This window comes from Fukomys damarensis, unplaced genomic scaffold (genome assembly GCF_012274545.1).
Source record: "Fukomys damarensis isolate Sample0158 unplaced genomic scaffold, DMR_v1.0_HiC HiC_scaffold_38, whole genome shotgun sequence".
Classification (NCBI taxonomy): domain Eukaryota; kingdom Metazoa; phylum Chordata; class Mammalia; order Rodentia; family Bathyergidae; genus Fukomys; species Fukomys damarensis.
In genome coordinates this window covers 54,762,942-54,781,480 of record NW_022900950.1, presented here as the reverse complement: position 1 = coordinate 54,781,480, position 18,539 = coordinate 54,762,942, and the positions used below count along the sequence as shown (strand labels likewise).

The following is an 18,539-nucleotide window of genomic DNA, read 5'->3' as shown; positions in this document are numbered from 1 at the left end:
CCTGCCTCACAAGCACAAGGTGCTGAGCTTGATCTCTGTACCATGCACCCCCAAAAAAAGAAGAAAGGATTTTGAAAGTTTTTATCATAAGAAAATGATGTTTGAGGCGGTAAGGTTGTTTTTTTTTTTTTTTAAGAGTAGGAAAAATTTATTAAGAGAAAGAAAGCTTGTGTTTAAGAGTGACAGAAGGGGGAACGGAAAGTGGGTTGCCCACTCACTCTGCTTCTCAAAGTTATTTTATGGCACAAAGCCACAAGGTGAGGCAGGTTCCAGGTGGGACAAAACTATAGTCAACTAGTAAGATTACAAGTTCAGTTGCTTAGGTAATATTGATGTATTGAGAAATCACAAGATGGACAAAACTGTGGACAGCCAGTAAGATTATGACAAGTATAGTTGCTCAGGTAATTTTTTTCAGTTCTATTATTTTACTTTTAAAAATATTTTTGAAAAAATAGTTTTGTTTACAATATTTTCGTTTTAAACACTGTTCACACTGAACATGTATGGCAGTTTAACCTACCCAAATATGAAGTGTAAGAAACCAAAACTGTTCTAGCTCTGTTAAAAAGAAAAGTTGTGCTGCAGACTACTGCCATAAAGGTTAACAAGGCAAGGAAAAGCACCATTCAGATTATGTAAAAATATTTGTTCAGCTGGATTATAGGTTGGTGTTTGTCCCAAATTAGAGTTCACACAGATATGGCTGTGATGAGGTAAATCCTCAGAAGACACAATTCTCAAATCATGTATTTCTCAGCTGTACCATTAGAAAAATTCAGTATTTCTAACATAGTAGCATACCAGAAAAGCCAGGATTAGCTTTTATCTATCAATTCTTTGTTACGCCAGTCACCAATAACACAAGTACTTCAAATTATGAGATATTTTTCAGAAAAATATTTTTTTATTTTGTGTTTTTGAGACAGTTTAAGCTGGGCTTGAACTCTCAGCAATGTTCCTCCCTCAAGGAGATTTTTCTTAGAAGGACAAATGCAACTGAGAAATCTGAAATGCAATTTAAATTTACTCATTTCTACAAAGTGTAGACATTAACAAGTGTTAGTTAATCCTAAGGGACCAGTTTAGCCTCAAAGATGACAATTTAGTAAGATTTAGAGTTTAATTTGGTGTTTTGTCAGAACTTGACTGGTGCTTCTTTCCTCACTGTCTTTACATTGGCTATGGGGCCGATTCTATTTTCAGTAAATGTTTGACAGCTTTTTACTTAGTAACAGTCTCAGCACTTTTATTAAGCATGCAAGACTAACAAAAACTTGGGCAATGCATAAGTGTAACAGTTAAGACTTAATACTGTCTTCACAGCGTGGAAATTGTGCTACATCCAAAAGAGGGCCCGTCTACTCAAGTGTTTTAGTACTTCACTCCTTTGCATTTGGATTCAGATTGCTATTGACCACAAGATCTTCCAGAGAAGAGCAGTCATTGATAACAAGGTCATTAAATCGGTCTTGGACCAACTCCATTGTTTGTGGGAGATATCAGCTGGAATAAACCACTTTCTATACCAGCCTTTCTTGGAAACGTTCAGTAAATTTTTCTTCCCACAACTCTTATTTGTCTGTTGAATTCCTCTTCATTTTCCATCCTCATGTGCTCTGTGAATGGATTGTCATCTTGGTGAGAGTAACCATTAATAATCACATCTTCATTGATGATGCTTGGGCTAGTACTGCTGCAACTTTCATGGTTGGTGTTAGTTGTCATTTTTAACCCAGTGCATGGCAGCAGAGATGGCAGTCAGTGAGCAGTCCTCCTCTCCCGCTCTATGTGTACCTTCATTGTACAGTGCAATCCTGATTAAATGGGGACCCAGGGGGGAAGCAAGTCATATAGCAAGCATAGAAGGAATGAGCAAGCGGTTTTGGTAAGGGGTGGGTCAGGGTTCTTTTCTGGAAAGGGGAAGTTAAGATGTTGGCCCCCACTCAGGTGATTGATACCTATTTAGAATATCAGTCACTGCTCTTCCTCCCTAGAGGAAGCAGGAGGGTGTAGTTATTCTTCTTTTATAATATTGGCCTTCATTGAATCTGTCTTGATTATCCTCCATGTTGGTTCCTTGATTGTCCTTCATTGGCTTCTCAAGGGCTGGCCCTGTCTAACTGCCTACAAGATATCCAATTAACTTATCTATCTACAGTATTACCACCTCTGCAAAAGTACCCCTAACAGCTGTAAGGGGGCAAAGGGCAAAGACTGTTCCAGTTATTTTAGGCTGTAGAGGGCCGTACTTGTGATCAGCAGTCAGAGTTATTATACCCTCTGGTCTATCTAAAGGCCTTCTATAGGAGGGGCAATACTTGTGCCCAGCCAGGCATGGTGGTGCTCACCTTCTACCCAAGCATTGTTATCTTGGGTATGTGTATAGCTTTGAGTCTGGAGGAGACAAAGCCAAAGAAACAGTTAAGAATACATGGGCCAAATAAGGTCAGCAGGATTGCTATGAAAATAGCCAACAAGCATTTCTGTGTGTGTGTGTGTGCACGCGTGCGTGCATGTGTGTGTTTTAAAGATTAAATTTATTTCAAGAGTACTTACAAATGAGTGAAACATGACTAAAGCATCTATAGTAAATTTGTCAAATCATTTTAATACATTCCTTTTTATAGGATAACAGTAGTATTATTATGGTAGTATTTGTTTTGTTTTTATTAAAATTAGTATTTTCAAGATTGAGTATTAGTAACAAATCCTGCATTTTAAAATACTTGGGCCAGACAGGAATGGTGGTACTCACCTTCTAATCCCAGTTCATGGCAGGCTGAGGCAGGAAGATTGCCATGAGTTTGAGGCCAGCCTGATTTACTATGTAGTGGGTACAAGTCCATTCTGAACTACACAGTAAGACCCTGTCTCAAAAAACCAAACCAACCTAGAAAATTTGGGGCCAGAAGTATTTTGGAATATGTACATATACAGAACGTGGTATTTTTTGGATGGAACCTCAGTCAAATCATGAAATTCATTTATGTTTCATAAATACCTTATATACATAAACCAAAGGCAAAAATACAGTGTTTTTCATGATGCCAACAAGCATTCTACCAGGAGGAACTAATAGTCTCCCACAAAGAGGAAAAGGTCCAAGGGGCTTCAGAATTCAACTTAGGGGCCAGAGGTTTAGCTCAGTGGTGGTGCTGCCTGCTTTGCAAGCACAAGGTCCAGAGTTCGATCCCCAGTACCAAAAACAACAACAACAATAAAAAAAACCAAAAACAATTTAACATAGACATTGTATTATAATTTAGTATTTATGTTTATAAGATTGATCTATCTGGTGGATCCTGGTAAGAGAAGTCTAGCACACTTGTCATTGGTTCCATTTTTATGACCACTAGGAGTCTGGCAGCCTCTAGGCAAGAATAAATTTTTAAAGAAATTAGACCATGTATATTCTAAGCATGAGCACTAAACAGGTTGGGAAAGAGTCACACTTAGAAACTGAAATAGTGAGTCAGACTCTTGTTGATGGAGGTTATTTGTAAGTTGTCTCTCCAGTCTGTCTTAGCTGTAAGAAGATAGAGACAATTTGAAGGACATATTTAGCTAGGAAATTTAACTAGCTGAGCTCTTATAGATTCTACCATAATATTTCCTAATGATCCATAACTGTGATCAGCTACCAGTGTAGCTGGAAACTGCCAGAAGGGGACAACTATTGAAGCCCCTTTTTTGTATCTAACTTTACTACTATTGATATATGGGGAGAGTTGTAACTCCCAAACCTACTAGATATCTGAAACTAGAGTTTGTGTTCTCTAAAATCGAAGAATGAATTCCAGAAACAGTGGTGGTTAAGAGTAGGAAAATTTATTAAGACAAAGATAGCTTCTGTGTAAGATAGACAAGGGGAACCAGAAAGTGGGTCGCTCACTTTCCCAACTCTCAAATGTGTTTTATTGGTCGAAGCTGTGAGGTGAGGCGGGTTCAAGGTGGGACAAAACTAAGGTCAACTAGTAAGATTACAAGTACTGTCACTTAGGTAATACTGATCCAATGAGAAACAACCAATAAGATTATAACAAGTATAGTTGATTAGGTAATATTGATTAAATGGGGATCCATCAGGAAACAAGTCATGTAGTAGCAAGGAGCAAGCAGCAAAGCATACAAGGAATGAGCAAGAATTTTCAGTGGTAAGGGGTGGTTCAGGGATCTTTCCTGGAAGATCTTTTTCCCCTACCCAGGCGGGCTGGCCTTGTGTAACCTGCCTACAAGATATCTAATTAACTTATCTAGCTTCAACACTGTGGTTAAACATATTTTGGTTATTCTTTTCTTTTTTGGTGTTTTGAGACAGGGTCTCACTATGTAGTTGAGACTGACCTGGAACTCACTATGCAGCCCAGGCTGGTCTCGAACTCACAGTGATCCTCCTTTCTCAGCCTCCTGAGTGCTGGGATTACAGGCATGCAGGCACCACCACGCCCAGCCCTTGGTTATTCTTTTCTGCTGGGTGTTTAAGACCAAGTTAAAGCGAGATCTGAGATCCGTGTCTATCAATATGAACCTCTAATTTTCTATCAAGGTTACTTAATTCTCCCCAGACATTATTTTGTATGGAGCCTCTCAGCTCCTCTGTCAGTGTCAGCCATCAGGACGTGTCACAGCCTTCCATGACTATGTGGCTTTCAGTGAAAGCATGGGGGACTTTTTCTTCTTGGTGACCCTCTCTTGGCACATGGTCGGTACATTTTTTGGTTTGGTGTCCAGCAATCTCCCTGCTCAGGAGGTTGGGTGACTTACTGAAGATGTAGGATCTCATAGAAAAGATTCCCTCATGTCTTCGATCTTTGTTGACCTTGAGGGGCCAGGACCAAAATATTGGCTGTCTTTTTAGCCCAGTTACCTTTCTAGTTTTGAAGAGAAGATCAGTGACAGTAGCATCATAATGGGAACAGTGAGCTTAACTATTATAATTTTACCTGGATATCAAGCACTTTGAAATATAAAGTATATTAGAGGACTTATTTCTATCAACCATCATTGTTTTAAAAGTTGAATACTTGTAGAACATTAATAGACAACAGTTACACATTACATAGACTTGCTTGTAAACCAGAGTGCATTCAGATGTATTGGGCCATGTAGAATTATCATTTTTAAGCAACTAAGTCCAAACACAGCATTTGCAAAATAAGAATAAAACATAATTTTAGCAAAGGAGAATGCATCATGAGAGAAGTAAGCAATTTGCAAAAATTTAAAACATACACCTTAAAATTAAGACAATTTTGAAGCAAATGCTGAAACAAAAAGAATCTATAAAACAAGAACCAGAACTTATAAACTACTGGCCAGGGATTTAATTTAATGTCACTGTGCCTGCCTCACAAGTGCAAGGTCCTGAGTTTGATCCCTGATACTATAAAACAAACAAAAAAAGAACTTACAAAACAAAAAGTTATAATCAATGAAGCAAAAGACCAACATTAGAGCCTATGAAAGAAAACTCTTACCTCTGTCCAATAATCTCTGTGGAAGACCTCCAAAATGATAAAGGGGGAACAGATGTAACTCCGAAACCTGCTACATGTCTGAAATGCAAGCTCATGTTCTCTAAAATTAAAAAAAAAAAAGAATTCTAGTATAGAGGAGGTTAAGAGGAGGAAGAATTTATTGAAAGAAAGATAGCTTCTGTCTAAGAGATGGAAAGTGGGTTGCCCCCAGGAGATAAGTATGTTTAACCTGATTTTAAAAACTATGCAATTTACATGTGTACTAAGATAAGTGAACAGTTTTTATACTTTAAAAATTATAAAGAATTAAGGTACACAACAAGTTTTGTACAGACACCGTCATTCAGTAAATGATAGTCTATATTTGTATAGGAGCATTGGTTTTATTCTTCTAGTAGCAAAGACTTGTAATTGAATTCCTAATTTTTTATTACACATTTTTCCTTTTGAATTTTCAGTTAACTTCTGTGGTAGTTCAGGTTGACAGTTATATTCTCTATCTATTTCCTCTTAATGTGAAATTACTCAGATTGTAGAATAGTTTGACAAGTAGTAACAAAAAGAACATTTGTTGAAAGTGCTACCAATTGATAAAAAGCTTTTGTACATTTATTTTAAAAATAACTTGTTCAATTTATCTTTGCAGAAATGTTATGAACAGAAGCAATACAAAAATGGCCTCAAGTTTTGCAAGATGATTCCTTCAAACCCCAAATTTGCTGAACATGGAGGTGATGTTTTATCTGTTGAGAGACTGCTGTGGGGAAATCTAACGGCCATGACTCTTAACAATGAAAGAATACTGTACTTCCCTACATTCCAAGGCTTTGCAGCTCCCTGTTGACTGCATAATTGTCTGGGATATGTAGTGTGTTTTTACTTTTAGATGAGAAATGGTTGATCTACTGGGGGTAAAATTGGATGAGGTAATATATAAGTTACTTGGGATCAGAAGTGTTACAGAGTTCCATAGTTTCCCTGATTTTGGAATATTTGTATATAATACCAATTGAGCACCTCTAATCCAAAAACCCAGAAATCAGATTTGTTTGTTTGTTTTGTTTTTTGAGACAGGGTCTCACTATGTAGTTGAAACTGACCTGGAACTCACTATGTAGCCCAGGCTGGTCTCGAACTCACAGCGATCCTCCTGTCTCAGCCTCCCAAGTGCTCTGTACTAGTATTTTTATAGACCCAGTTTCCTTTATTATTTTGAGTACTATTTTAAGTTTATACCTTGATTTCCTGTTTATAAAATTAGGACAATATTTTCACTGCAAAGTAGTCTAAAGATAAAAAATCATATGTATTCTATTCTTCAGTAGATATGCTTTTTATATTTCTGCTGATATTTGTCAGCAAATATCAATATGGTATCAATAAAAAAATGGTATGACTGATCTACTCGTAGGTGATTTTTTTTTGGTTTTTTTGGTACAAGATTGAACTCAGGACCTTGTGCTTGTGAGGCAGGTGGCAGCACCACTGAACTAAATCCCCAGCAGATTTTGTTTTGAATTATTCTTCTAGCACTGGTGTTAATACAGTCCATATTTGTTTCTTTTACCTTGTTTCATTGGTAGCCAATGTTTGTCAAAAGGATTAGGCTAAACATAAAAATTATTGTGCAAAAGCATTACAAAACTAGTTGAGGTCTGAATATCAGTGGTGGTAAACTTGGGCCCAGGATTTAGCTCAGTGGTGCCACTGCCTGCTTTGCAAGCACAAGGTCCCGAATTCAGTCCAGAGTAACCACCCTCTGCAAAAGAAAGAAATGTGATGAAGCTATTAAGTGCTACCAAAATGCTCTCAGGTTGGATAAAGAAAATCTTCAAATTTTGAGGGATCTCTCTGTTGCAGATCCAAATGAGAGACCTTGAAGGTTACTGTGTAAGTACGTCAGTCTTAAATGAATTTTGTTTCTTGTTTTTTGGTGGTGTTTTAGTTTTTGTGTTTTTTTTTTCTTTTTTTGAGACAGGGTCTTACTATGTAATTGAGACTGACGTGTGTTTTAGTTTTTTGAGACAGAGTCTCACCATGGAGTCCAGGCTGTTCTTGGACTCACTGTGTAATGTAGTCAGGCCTTGAACTCCTGGCAATCCTCTTGCCTTAGCCTTTGGAGCGATGGGATTACAGGCCTGCACCACCATGCCTGGCACGAATTTTGTTTTTTAGCAGTAGGTTAAATTTAAAGCCATGTGAATCCGCAATTATGTGAGCATCAGCCAGTTTGATTTAGTAGAATCTGTAGTAAGAGGAGAAAGTCATTTAGCACCTTCCAACATTATTAATTCTGTTTTTTTTAAACCGGGAATTGAACTCAGAGCCTCACACTTGCCAGGCAAATGTTGTACCGCTGAGCTATATTCTCAGCCCCCCAACAGTATTAATTCTGGAACATCATAGTTAAGTATTAAATAGGGATAAACTGTATACTTATGTAATTAAAAAAAAACCTAGAATGTCTTCATGTCTTATATGCAGATGCTGTACTAGAGGCCTGTGGGTTTGGGTTTCAGTATTTTTGTGTTTTGTTATTGTTGTTGTTGTTTCATTGAGATAGGGTCTCTGTGTAGTTCAGGCTCGCTTTGAACTCACTGTGTAACCTAAGCTAGCCTTCAACTCCTGCTCAGCCTCCCAAGTGCTGGGATTACAGGTGTATGCCTGGCTTTGACATTCGGTTTTTGTAGTTGAAATAAAATATAAAAATTAGTGTCCCCAGCCAGGTGTGGTGGCACATGCCTGTAATCCCCGCACTTGGGAGGCTGAGGCAGGAGGATCGCTGTGAGTTCGAGATTGGCCTGGGCTACATATGAGTTCCAGTTCAGTCTCAACTACATAGTGTGACCCTGTCTCAAAAAAAAAGGAGTGTAGGGATGGGGATTTGGCTCAGTGGTTCCGCCACTTGCTTTGCAAGCGCAAGGGCCTGAGTTCAATCCCCAGCACCAAAAAAAAAAAAAAAAAAAAAAAAAAAAAGGAATGGAAAATTATACCTGTGGCATATGGTGTGCCTGGACTCACTTGGCATCCATTCTAACCAAGTAACAACAGAATCGTGGAAATCGAACACTTTTCCAGTTAATGTTCTTCATGCGACCCTGTTCTTCCAAGCAATATCACTTGCTTAAACCTTGAAAAAAAAAAAAGTGAGCCTTGAGACATGGGACCTCTGTAAGGAGGCTGGTTTTTCTGTTCAGACAGATACTGCTTTTTCTAGGCCATGATTGAATTTATGGTTATTTGACCCTAATATTAAAGAAATTGAGCTTTCTTACAGCGAAAGTAGATGTGTTTCTGCTAGAGGAGACAATTCAGGTCTTTTTTCCTTGACTATGTTCATCCTGTCTCTGGGGTCAACATAAATAGATTGTATTTCATATACTTTTTAAAGAATCTAGTATAATAAAAAGCCATTGCAGTCTTTTTCAGTAAAAAATGTTTAAATTTATAAGAAGAAATTTTTATTATAAGGTATTTTATAAGTGAGCCCATAGGCATGACCCCCCCAAAAGTAAGATTTCCTTGATAGCCTCACAATATTGCAAGGTATTAATATAACTAATAAAAGAAACCCAAGGTTTTTTTGTTGTTGTTGCTGTTTTTGGCACTGGGCATTGAACTCAGGTCCTTGTGCTTGTAAGGCAGGTGGCAGAACCACTAAGCTAAATCCCTGGCCTGAAACCTAAGTAATTTTGATAAGAAATGTGAAAAATATTTCTATACTATTCTGGAACTGGTGTTTATTGTCTTCACTAAAAAAGTATTAAACACATTAGATTGTTCTCTTAAAACTCATGAAATATAAACACTTTGGAGAAAATTAAAATTTAAAAAAATAAAAACCAATTTTTTTTTTTTTAATTAAAGGAGACGATACCAGCTTTTGTAGTTGCATCCAACACAGTGTGCTTCCTGTATTGGATATGCCACTGCATGCCATTTGCTGAAAAATTATGATATGGCAATAAAATTGCTGGAAGAAGTTAGATAAACTCAGCAAGTAAGAGCATTATTTTAACATTTCCTACCTTCACAGAATAAAATAGTTGATTTCTAAACTGCCTCCACCCCCAAATTTGAATTAATCTTTGAAACCTATGAAAAAACTGAAAACTTTATGAAATAATGGAAAAAGTGAAGATATGGAATTCTTACTGCAAATAAATAATATAAAAATTTGTATACTATAATTTCAACAGTATTCAAATAAGTAGAGAAGGAAAATATGTAAAAATAAAAACGGGCTTGTCGAATTGTTTATCTAGTAAGTATATATACTATATATATACTAGTGTATGCATATATATATATATATATACACACATATATATTACTTTATGTAACTGAAGATGTGCCCCAGTACTTGAGTCCCTGCTTAGCATGCACAAGTTGCAATACTAGATTTGATCCCCAGCACTTCCAAAACAATTAAATATGTGTATATAACACTTTGTTTTATATAATGCATTTTAATGTATTTGTATTTATATACAAAATCGAAAAATGTGACAGCATATACTTGTGTATCATCAGAGAAATGAGACGTTAACATTTTACATAATTGCTCTAGATTTTATTATTAAAAACAATAAAATGTTGCAGAAATGGCTAGAGTCCTCCTATGTGCCTTTCCGAGGTAACCACTATTCTGAAATTAGTAGAGATCACTGATGGTGAACCTATGGCATCTGTGCCACAGCCAGCTGTTTGTTATGAAAGCTCTAAAAAGTTTGCCTTAAAAATAAAAAAAATAAAAAGTTTGCCTCCACTGATTTATATAGGTAATCCCCTGTTCTGTTTATGTTATGCAAACATTGCTAAAACATACGCTGTTTTAAAATGTATTTTGTATTTTTAAATTTACATAAATAAGCTAGACATGGTGGCACATACCTGTAATCCAGCACTCAATTATGGCTAAATGCAGGAGACTTGCCATTTGTTAGCAGTCAGCCTGGGCTACATAATGAGTTTGAGGCTAGCCTGAGCTACGTAGCAGGATTCTGTCTCAAAAAACCAAACCAAACCAGACAAACCTAAAAACTTGAATAATAGGTTTTTCATTCAATATTTTTTGAGACATACCCATGTTAATACAAGTTGGGATAGTTTATTCATTTTGAACTACTGTTTGGTGTTCCATTACATAAATAAATATTTAATTCTACTTTGTCTGTTAAAAATAGTACTACAGTGGGCTGGGACTTAGCTCAGTGGTTCTGCTGCCTGCCTTGCAAGTGCAAGGTACTGAGTTTGATCCCCAGTAACCCCCCTAAATAGTACTATGGTAAATATTCTTTTCTGTTGATTTATTGGCCACATTCATGAGTTTGTCTTTAGTGTAAATTTAATACTCAAATTATAGAGTTCTGCACTTATCTTCAGCTTTGCCACAAACATTTTTTATCATCACTCTGGAAAGTAGCTTTACTAATTTAATGCTCACTAACAGGGTTTTATAGTTTTTGTTTCTTTGTATCTTTGCTGACATGGTGTCAGCTTTATTAATTTTTACCAATCTTGGAATGAAATTATTTATTTCGTTTTTCTTTTAATTTGTATTTCTTAGGTTAAAGGATTTTAGTCTGTTTTTTTTTTTTTTTTTTTTTTTTTTTTTTTTTTTTTTTTTTTTTGATGTCCAAGTCTGGTTTTGGTATCAGAGTAACACTGGCCTCACCAGATGAGTTGAAAAGTGAAACCTTCTGTTCTGAGAGTTTGTGAAGGGCTTGTAAATATTCAGTAGAATTCACTTGTGATAACATCTTTTTCTTTGTGGGAAATTTATTGATTACTAATTGATTCTCTTACTTGCTGTAAGTCTCTTCAGATTTTTTAATTCTTTTCAGTAATTTGTATTTTTTTAGGAATTAGTTCGTTTTATCCGAGTTATCTTATTTGTTGTCATACAGTTTTCATAATATTCTTTTAATTAATTTATTTATTTTTGGGGGGGGGAGATAAGGTTTTGCTATGTAGTTCAGGCTGGCCTTGAACTTGCTGTGTAGCCCAGGCCAGCCTTCAGTTTGCTCGGATTATAGGTGTGCACTACCACACATTGCAACTTTTAGATTTTCTAGGAATTTAAATTTTTCCTTTTATAATTTATGCCTTTTTTGGAGCTTCAGGACTTTCTCAGTCTTCAGATATATTTCATTGAATCTTTTTTCTTATATATCTCTGTCCCCCTTTGAGCCAAGATTGGTTTTAATCTTTTCCTGAAAATGTTATTTCTTTATTTACCTAATTTGCTAAAATATGTCCTTTAGTAACTGTCTAGCCGAGGTTATGGGACAGTAAATTTTCAACCTCTGTGTAGTATCTGAAACTGTTTTTATCTTATCCTTGTACTTGTTGTTACAGAATTGTAAGTAGACAGATAATTTCTCCTTAGAATTTTGAAGGTGCCTATTGTTGTCAATTAGAAATTTGATGCCTGAAGTCCTTTAAGTCATCTGTTGTGTGTGTGCATGTGTGCATGCATATGTGTGTGTTTCTTCCAAAAGAATCTTTAACTTTTGTGTTCCGATTTTTTTTTAATGCGGTATTGGGGATTGAATTTAGCTATTGAACTAATCCCTGACCCTTGTGTTCTGAAATTTTACCAGGATGTATATAAGTATTGATCTTAAAGATGTCAGTGCTCTCGTGGACCTTGTAAGCCAAAGTATATTTTTGAGCTCTCAGATACTGTCCTAGAATGTTTGATCATTTCTTATATGCTTTGTTTCTCTTGTTTGGAACACTTACTAATGCAATAATATCATCCTAGATTGTCTTTACTCTTCTTTAACATTTGTCAGTCTTCTTGACTTTTTATTCTACTTTGTATACCTTTATTGAATTTCCTTCTTGTTTTTAAATCTTATTTAAAAGTATTGTGCATTAAATTTGACCTTATTTTGATTTATAATTCTATGAAATTAACACTTGAAGATTATATAACCATCATCACTACCACCACAGGCAGGAATACATTTACTTTTAAATCTTTCACTAAAATTTTTATTTGGCAGACTTGTTTTTAATCTAACAAGATTTTTATTGTTATTTTCTTTTTCTTTTTTTTTCTGCTTAGAATCCATTTTCTAGATTTTACTTTGGAAAATTCTACTTTTCTGGTGGGATATTCTACACTTGGGTTTGGTTGCAGGGTTGATGGGGATAATGTGAGAGCTGGGTCACATACTGTCAGTTAACACTCCAGCCTGAAGTCTCATATCTGTTTATCCATCACTGCATAATCTTAAACTCTGTCGGAGGTTTTCCATGGCAAGGACTCACTCTAGTGATTTCCTCTTTATAGCTTATTCCTTATTTGCATTCCACCTTCCAGAAATTTGTTGAAATCTTACATGTTCTATTTGTTTTTATGGGTTTATATTTTTTAATTTTATTTTTTTGAAATACAGGCGCACTGTGTTGTCCACACTGGCCTTGAACTTGTAGACAAGCCAACCTCTTACTTCAGCCTTAGTGGCTGGGACTATAGCCATACAACACCAAGCCCAGCTCTATTATTTTATTTTCATTTTTGGTGGTAGAGAAGATTGAACCCAGGGCCTTTGCACTGAGCTACCTCCCTATACCTTTATCAAACCATTTATATTTGCCTTGAAAATACTTGCCTGTAGTGCTTGTGGCTATAGTGTTTACTCTGAGATAACTAATATATTACAGTCCTAACCTTATTCCAAAGTTTATCACAAAATACCTTCCTTTGGTTATCATTTCCACATTGCTCTAGTATTTTGACAATCTTTGGAAAAAAAAGATGGCATGTTTTAAAATAACATTCAGGTTTAGTAGTGGTATTTCTATTTACAAAATTAGTACACTAATCCTCTCTCACTGACAATGTTAGGTCCTAGAAAATGTAATCTGTATGCATGATGGGAGACAAACGAAATTTTGTGGGTTGCTGCAGTTTGGTGCTTAGACAACAAGAAGGATGGAAAAATTTAGAGAGAAACCCAGTATTTTTGTGTAGAATATGATGTTTCACTCCATTGTGTTCAGTGCTTTAAAGTTTACCACATTAAAATTTTTAAAAATACTGATCATTGTACACATTTCTGTTACATTAAGATTAAAGACAAGTTCTCTTTAAAATAACTCTTAGGAATAGTTTTTAGATTTTATTTTCCCATTGAAAACCAGTTGGATTTGCTTTAGCCTCAAAGAGCATATTTATGTAAAATTAAGTGAACACTGACAGAGAGCTTACTTTTGTAAACAGGAAATTTTAAGAAGAGCCTTACAAAGAATCTAAATTGCCCTTGCTGGGCTTGACCTAGAGATTCTAAGGCCTCAGCCTCACAGTAAGTACTGAGATTACAGGAGTGCACCACCATGCCCTGCTGAAGGTAATTTTTTGCATGTGAATATTTAATTTCCAAGCATCATTTCTGGGCACCTTAATTAAAAATCAGTTGAATATAATAATTTATTTCTGGATCTTATATTCTTCTATTGATCTTTGAGTTTGTCTTTATGCCTGTGTTACAATGTCTTAATTATTGCAGCTTTATAGTAAGTTTGAAATGCTTATCCTTTTAATATTTTCTTTTCTGAGATTGTTTTGGCTTTTCTAGGTCCTTTGCATATCCATATAAATTTCAGGATCAGCTTGTTGATATATGTGAAAAAGTTTGCTGAGATTTTGGTAGAAATTGAATTTGGGGAGAATTTATAGATGAATTTGAGTAGAATTGGCATTTTACCAACGTGGAATTGAATATCTCTGTTTAGGTCTTTAATTTTTCTTGATGTATTTTGCAGTTTTCAGTCTATAGCTTTTATTTCTCACATGTATTTCTATTTTGTTCCTTTTGATGCTATTGTGAATGATATCTTTTAATCTCATTTTTGGGGTTCATTGTTAGTATATAGAAATACAACTGATTTTTGTATTCTGCAGATTGTCTCTTAGCCACATTTACTTGTATTTTGCTAGTGATGATAACTGGGGACTATTAATGTTATATATAATCACTTTTCTCTATAGGCAGGTTATGGTAGTTTAATTTTTTCAGTGTACTTTGCAAGTCTAGCTGATACACCTTTATATCCTTGGACTTGTTAGCTTAAGATCTTTTTAAAAACTTTACAGGTTAGTTTTCACATACTTATGAATATGCTTGTATACTTAATTATCCTGTATGTCTCTCCAGTAGTAACCTTTACTTCTTGGTAGCAAATAACAGATACTTTTGGAAATGAAAAATGTTCTGTTGTTTATTATATCTAAGTTAATCAGAGTAATAATTGGACTGGCCAGAAAATAATTGTGGGTGAACGAGTAGGGAATGTTTATACTTTTTTTTTTTAAGTAGCCAACATTTATGTTTATCCACTTTTTACCAGGACTTACTACTTGCTCAAGATCACAAAGGTAGTAAAGGTGGAGACTGTAATTAAACCTAGTTTAGTCTAATTGATGATAGCTGTAAGGAGTGAAGTAATAGTATGTGGAACCATCTGATATTCTTTCTCTTCCAATATGGTGAGTGCTGAAGTAGTATTGGAGACATTTCAAAGGGTTATTTGAAATAGATTATTTGGAGAACTGGAAATATTGTGAAGCATATGCATTTTTGAGACTCTCTTTTATTTTGGTTTAGGTGTGCTTTCCATTATCTCATTCCCCTCACCCACTTTGAATTTTTTATGATTTAGTAAAAGGATTTGAACCACAGAGGTGCCTAGAGCACGAACATGGTTTGTGTCATTTTATTCTATGAAGTGGAGTGTGGTGTTGTAATTTTTCTAAGTTAACTTCTCCAATTTTAATGATCTTAAAAAGAAACAGAATTGAGTGAATAATTGCTTAATATATGAATTGACCAGGAAAAATACATTTAAATCTGGGCAGTAGGACGGCAGGCATATTTCATTAAAATTATAGGACAATCTAATTTTGCCGTCTAGAAGAAGGACTTCAGTTCTTACAAAGGGTATGTAAAACGTGTATTTTGCAAAGATTTTTTAACAAGTTAATGTCCTGTGTGTATATTTGGGGACTGAGAAGGAGCCAAAAATGAATGTTAACATGATAGAATGCATAAATGAAGCTTCTTTTCTGAAGGCAAGTTGTGAATTGTGAATTAACCTATGTGTTTTGTCATGCCCCAAGAGGAAACACATGGAGTCTTTCATAAACATTCATTCATTCATTCATTCATTTATTTTGGTACCAGGGATCAAACTCAGGACCTTATGCTTGCAAGGCAGGTGCATTATCACTGCGCTAACTCCCCAGCCCATAAACATCTATTCAGTAATAATATTTAGTAAAAATATCTGGGATTAGAAAACTATTTAATGTCTAAGTAAAATAAATGTGTCTTTCTGCTTAATTTTAGGAGAAATACTGTTGAAATTGGGAAGATTAAAAGAACTCAGTGAAGTATTCAAAAACTGATAGGAAAGCAGAAAATTGGTATTATTATGAAGGCTTGGAAAAATCTCTGCAACTTAGTATGTAATGATTTTTCTCAATATCTTAACTGGTGTTTGAAGTACAATAAAATGTAAAGTTGTAATAGTATGTAAGAACAATTTCAGCATTAGCACTTGTTTTTTCATTTAGTAAAATTATAGATTATATGTGAAAGTTAATTCAAATATTTACATTTAAATGAGAACGTTCATATATAATTTAAAATTCTTTGGTCCATTAAAGTCTTACTAAATAACAGTAGCCACAGAGCTGGTGAAGAAAACGAACATTCATTTTCTGGGAAATGTCACAATTATTTAATATTGTTAAATCATTAGAGGTCTGTTTCCCTCTAATATAAAAGAACCTTTGGAGGCTGAGGCAGGAGAATAGTTGCAAGTTTGGGGCCAGCCTGAACATAGTGAGTTCAAGACCAGCCTGAATTACATGGCAAGACTTTGTCTCAAAAAAATAAAGCCCCCCAAAATGAAATAGTATAAAAATTGGGGCAAAGAAATCCTGTTGAAGATAGATAATATATAGTACAAACAGGAAAATTATTTTTCTAGTTTCAGATTAGGCCAATTTGTGAAGAACAAAATATTATTAATCTTTTGAGAGTATATAGCCCTTACTCTTTTGGTACCAGGTATTGAACTTGGGACTTTTCACTCACAAGGCAGGCAGCAGGACCACTGAGCTAAATTCCAGGCTCTAGAGCCCTTACTCTTTAAAAATATGTAGTGTTATTCCAAATTTTCCCTGAAATTTTCATGATTGTTGTTTAGAGCAGCTAATATTCTTGTAATCATCTTTACCTCTTAATAAATGTTGCCTGAAATAATTATGAAACCATAGGATTTCCTTAAATAGTTGTTTTTAGATTCGAATGATTAGAAAATATTGGTTAGATAGTAATCTGATAAAAACAGGAGAAAAGTCATATTGCTAAAAGGTTGGAAAAGTGAAATAATTATGTTTTTGATTTAAACTACTACTTACTGACATTGCAATGAATAATAATAAATTTTTAAAGGTTTCAGCGAGTTGAATGTACTGTTTCATGTGTCAAGATCTTTGGATTAATATGAATTGTATTGACCACAAATTAGTTACTCTACTTAATCTTTTTAAGTTTCTTAGGATCTTTTCTCCCATGTGGTAAGCTCTGTAGCTCCAACTTGTGACTCAAGTAGGGCACTGAAAGGGTATCATTTTATTTTAATTTAGCTATACTTCAAGACTTGTATCTAGAATAGTGAAGAGATCTTTTTTTTAATACAGCTTGTGCTCTAAGATTAGGAATAAATGTGAGAACTTTTTATTAAATATACCCAGTAGCCTTTATTTTAAAATTTCACAAGTCTTTAATATTTCATGAAGTATCCAAATCATTAACAGAATGTGAAAATTTATTTTTATAGATATCTTAGTTTTATTTTATTTTATTTTTATTTTTTGGCTTTTTCAGACAGGATTTCACTATGTAGTTGAGACTGGAACTCACTATGTAGCCCAGGCTGGTCTTGAACTCACAGCGATCCTCCTGCCTCAGCCTCCCAAGTGCTGGGATTACAGGCATCCGCCACCAGGCCCAGCCTTAGATATCTTAGTTTTAAAAATTCAACCATATTGGAGATCCAAACATATTACTGGAGGAAGGAATGAGTCTACACAAAGTTAAACATTACCTCTGCAAAAAGTGCATGTTTTCATAATCTTCATACTGAACACTACATTTACTTTAAAGATAGCTTTTTAAAAAATAAACCTCAAGGGTTATTCTGAATTAAAATCCACTTAAAACTTTTTAGTTTAAAAACAGATATGTTTGCTTTTTAAGAGTCTTTTAAAGAGTCTATTAAGGGGGTGAGCCAGGGATTTAGCTCAGTGGCACCACGCCTGCCTCGAAAGCACAAGGTACTGAGTTTGATCCCCCATACCAAAAAGCAAACAAACAAACAGAAAGAGTCTATTGAAGGGGTAAGGGATGTAACTCAGTGGTGCCATGCCTGCCTGGCAAACACAAGATCCTGAGTTCAATTCCCAGTACCGCAACAAAAAAGTCTATTGTAAATTGTCTTATTGCTTATATAAAATAATTTACCTTTGTAAATTATGCAGAAGCTTATTTAGAATAATGATTTGCAGTCAGATCCTGCTCTAGATATTGAACAATATATTGAAGAATAATATATAGTTTACATGTAAATCCTCTCTGTGTTAGTATAAAACTAAGTGGTTCTTGAGATGAAAGATACTTCTGTTAGAAGTACATTCTGTATCATTTGGGAGAAATAATTGCCAATATAAAGAATCTGGACTAGTGGTATTTTTATAATGGAGATTCATTGAAGATTTTGTTTTGATTTGAGTGATACTGGGTGTTGAGCCCAGGGCTTTTGCTCTGAGCTACATCCCTTTCCCCCCCTTTTTTTGGTACAGGGTATTGAACTCTGGTCCTTTTGCTTGCAAGGCAGGTGGCAGAACCACTGAGCTAAATCCCCAGCCCTGAGCTACATCCCTTTAAAATTTTTGTTTTTATTATTTTGAGACAAGATCTTGCTGAGTTGCTAGGTGGCCTAGGCTGGGCTTGAATTTGTGATCCTCCTTTCTCAGCC

General features: G+C 35.1%; 1 protein-coding gene across 1 annotated transcript in view; it reads left to right on the top strand.

Annotated features, from left to right (window-relative positions):
• Positions 1-18,539, top strand: part of Naa16 (N-alpha-acetyltransferase 16, NatA auxiliary subunit) — a 67,643-nt gene that overhangs the window by 9,568 nt on the left and 39,536 nt on the right. The window contains 7 exon segments of the mRNA XM_033759948.1: positions 6,127-6,309; positions 7,199-7,326; positions 7,328-7,378; positions 9,351-9,480; positions 10,014-10,116; positions 15,842-15,896; positions 15,898-15,956. Coding sequence (XP_033615839.1) covers positions 6,127-6,309; positions 7,199-7,326; positions 7,328-7,378; positions 9,351-9,480; positions 10,014-10,116; positions 15,842-15,896; positions 15,898-15,956 — 709 coding nt within the window.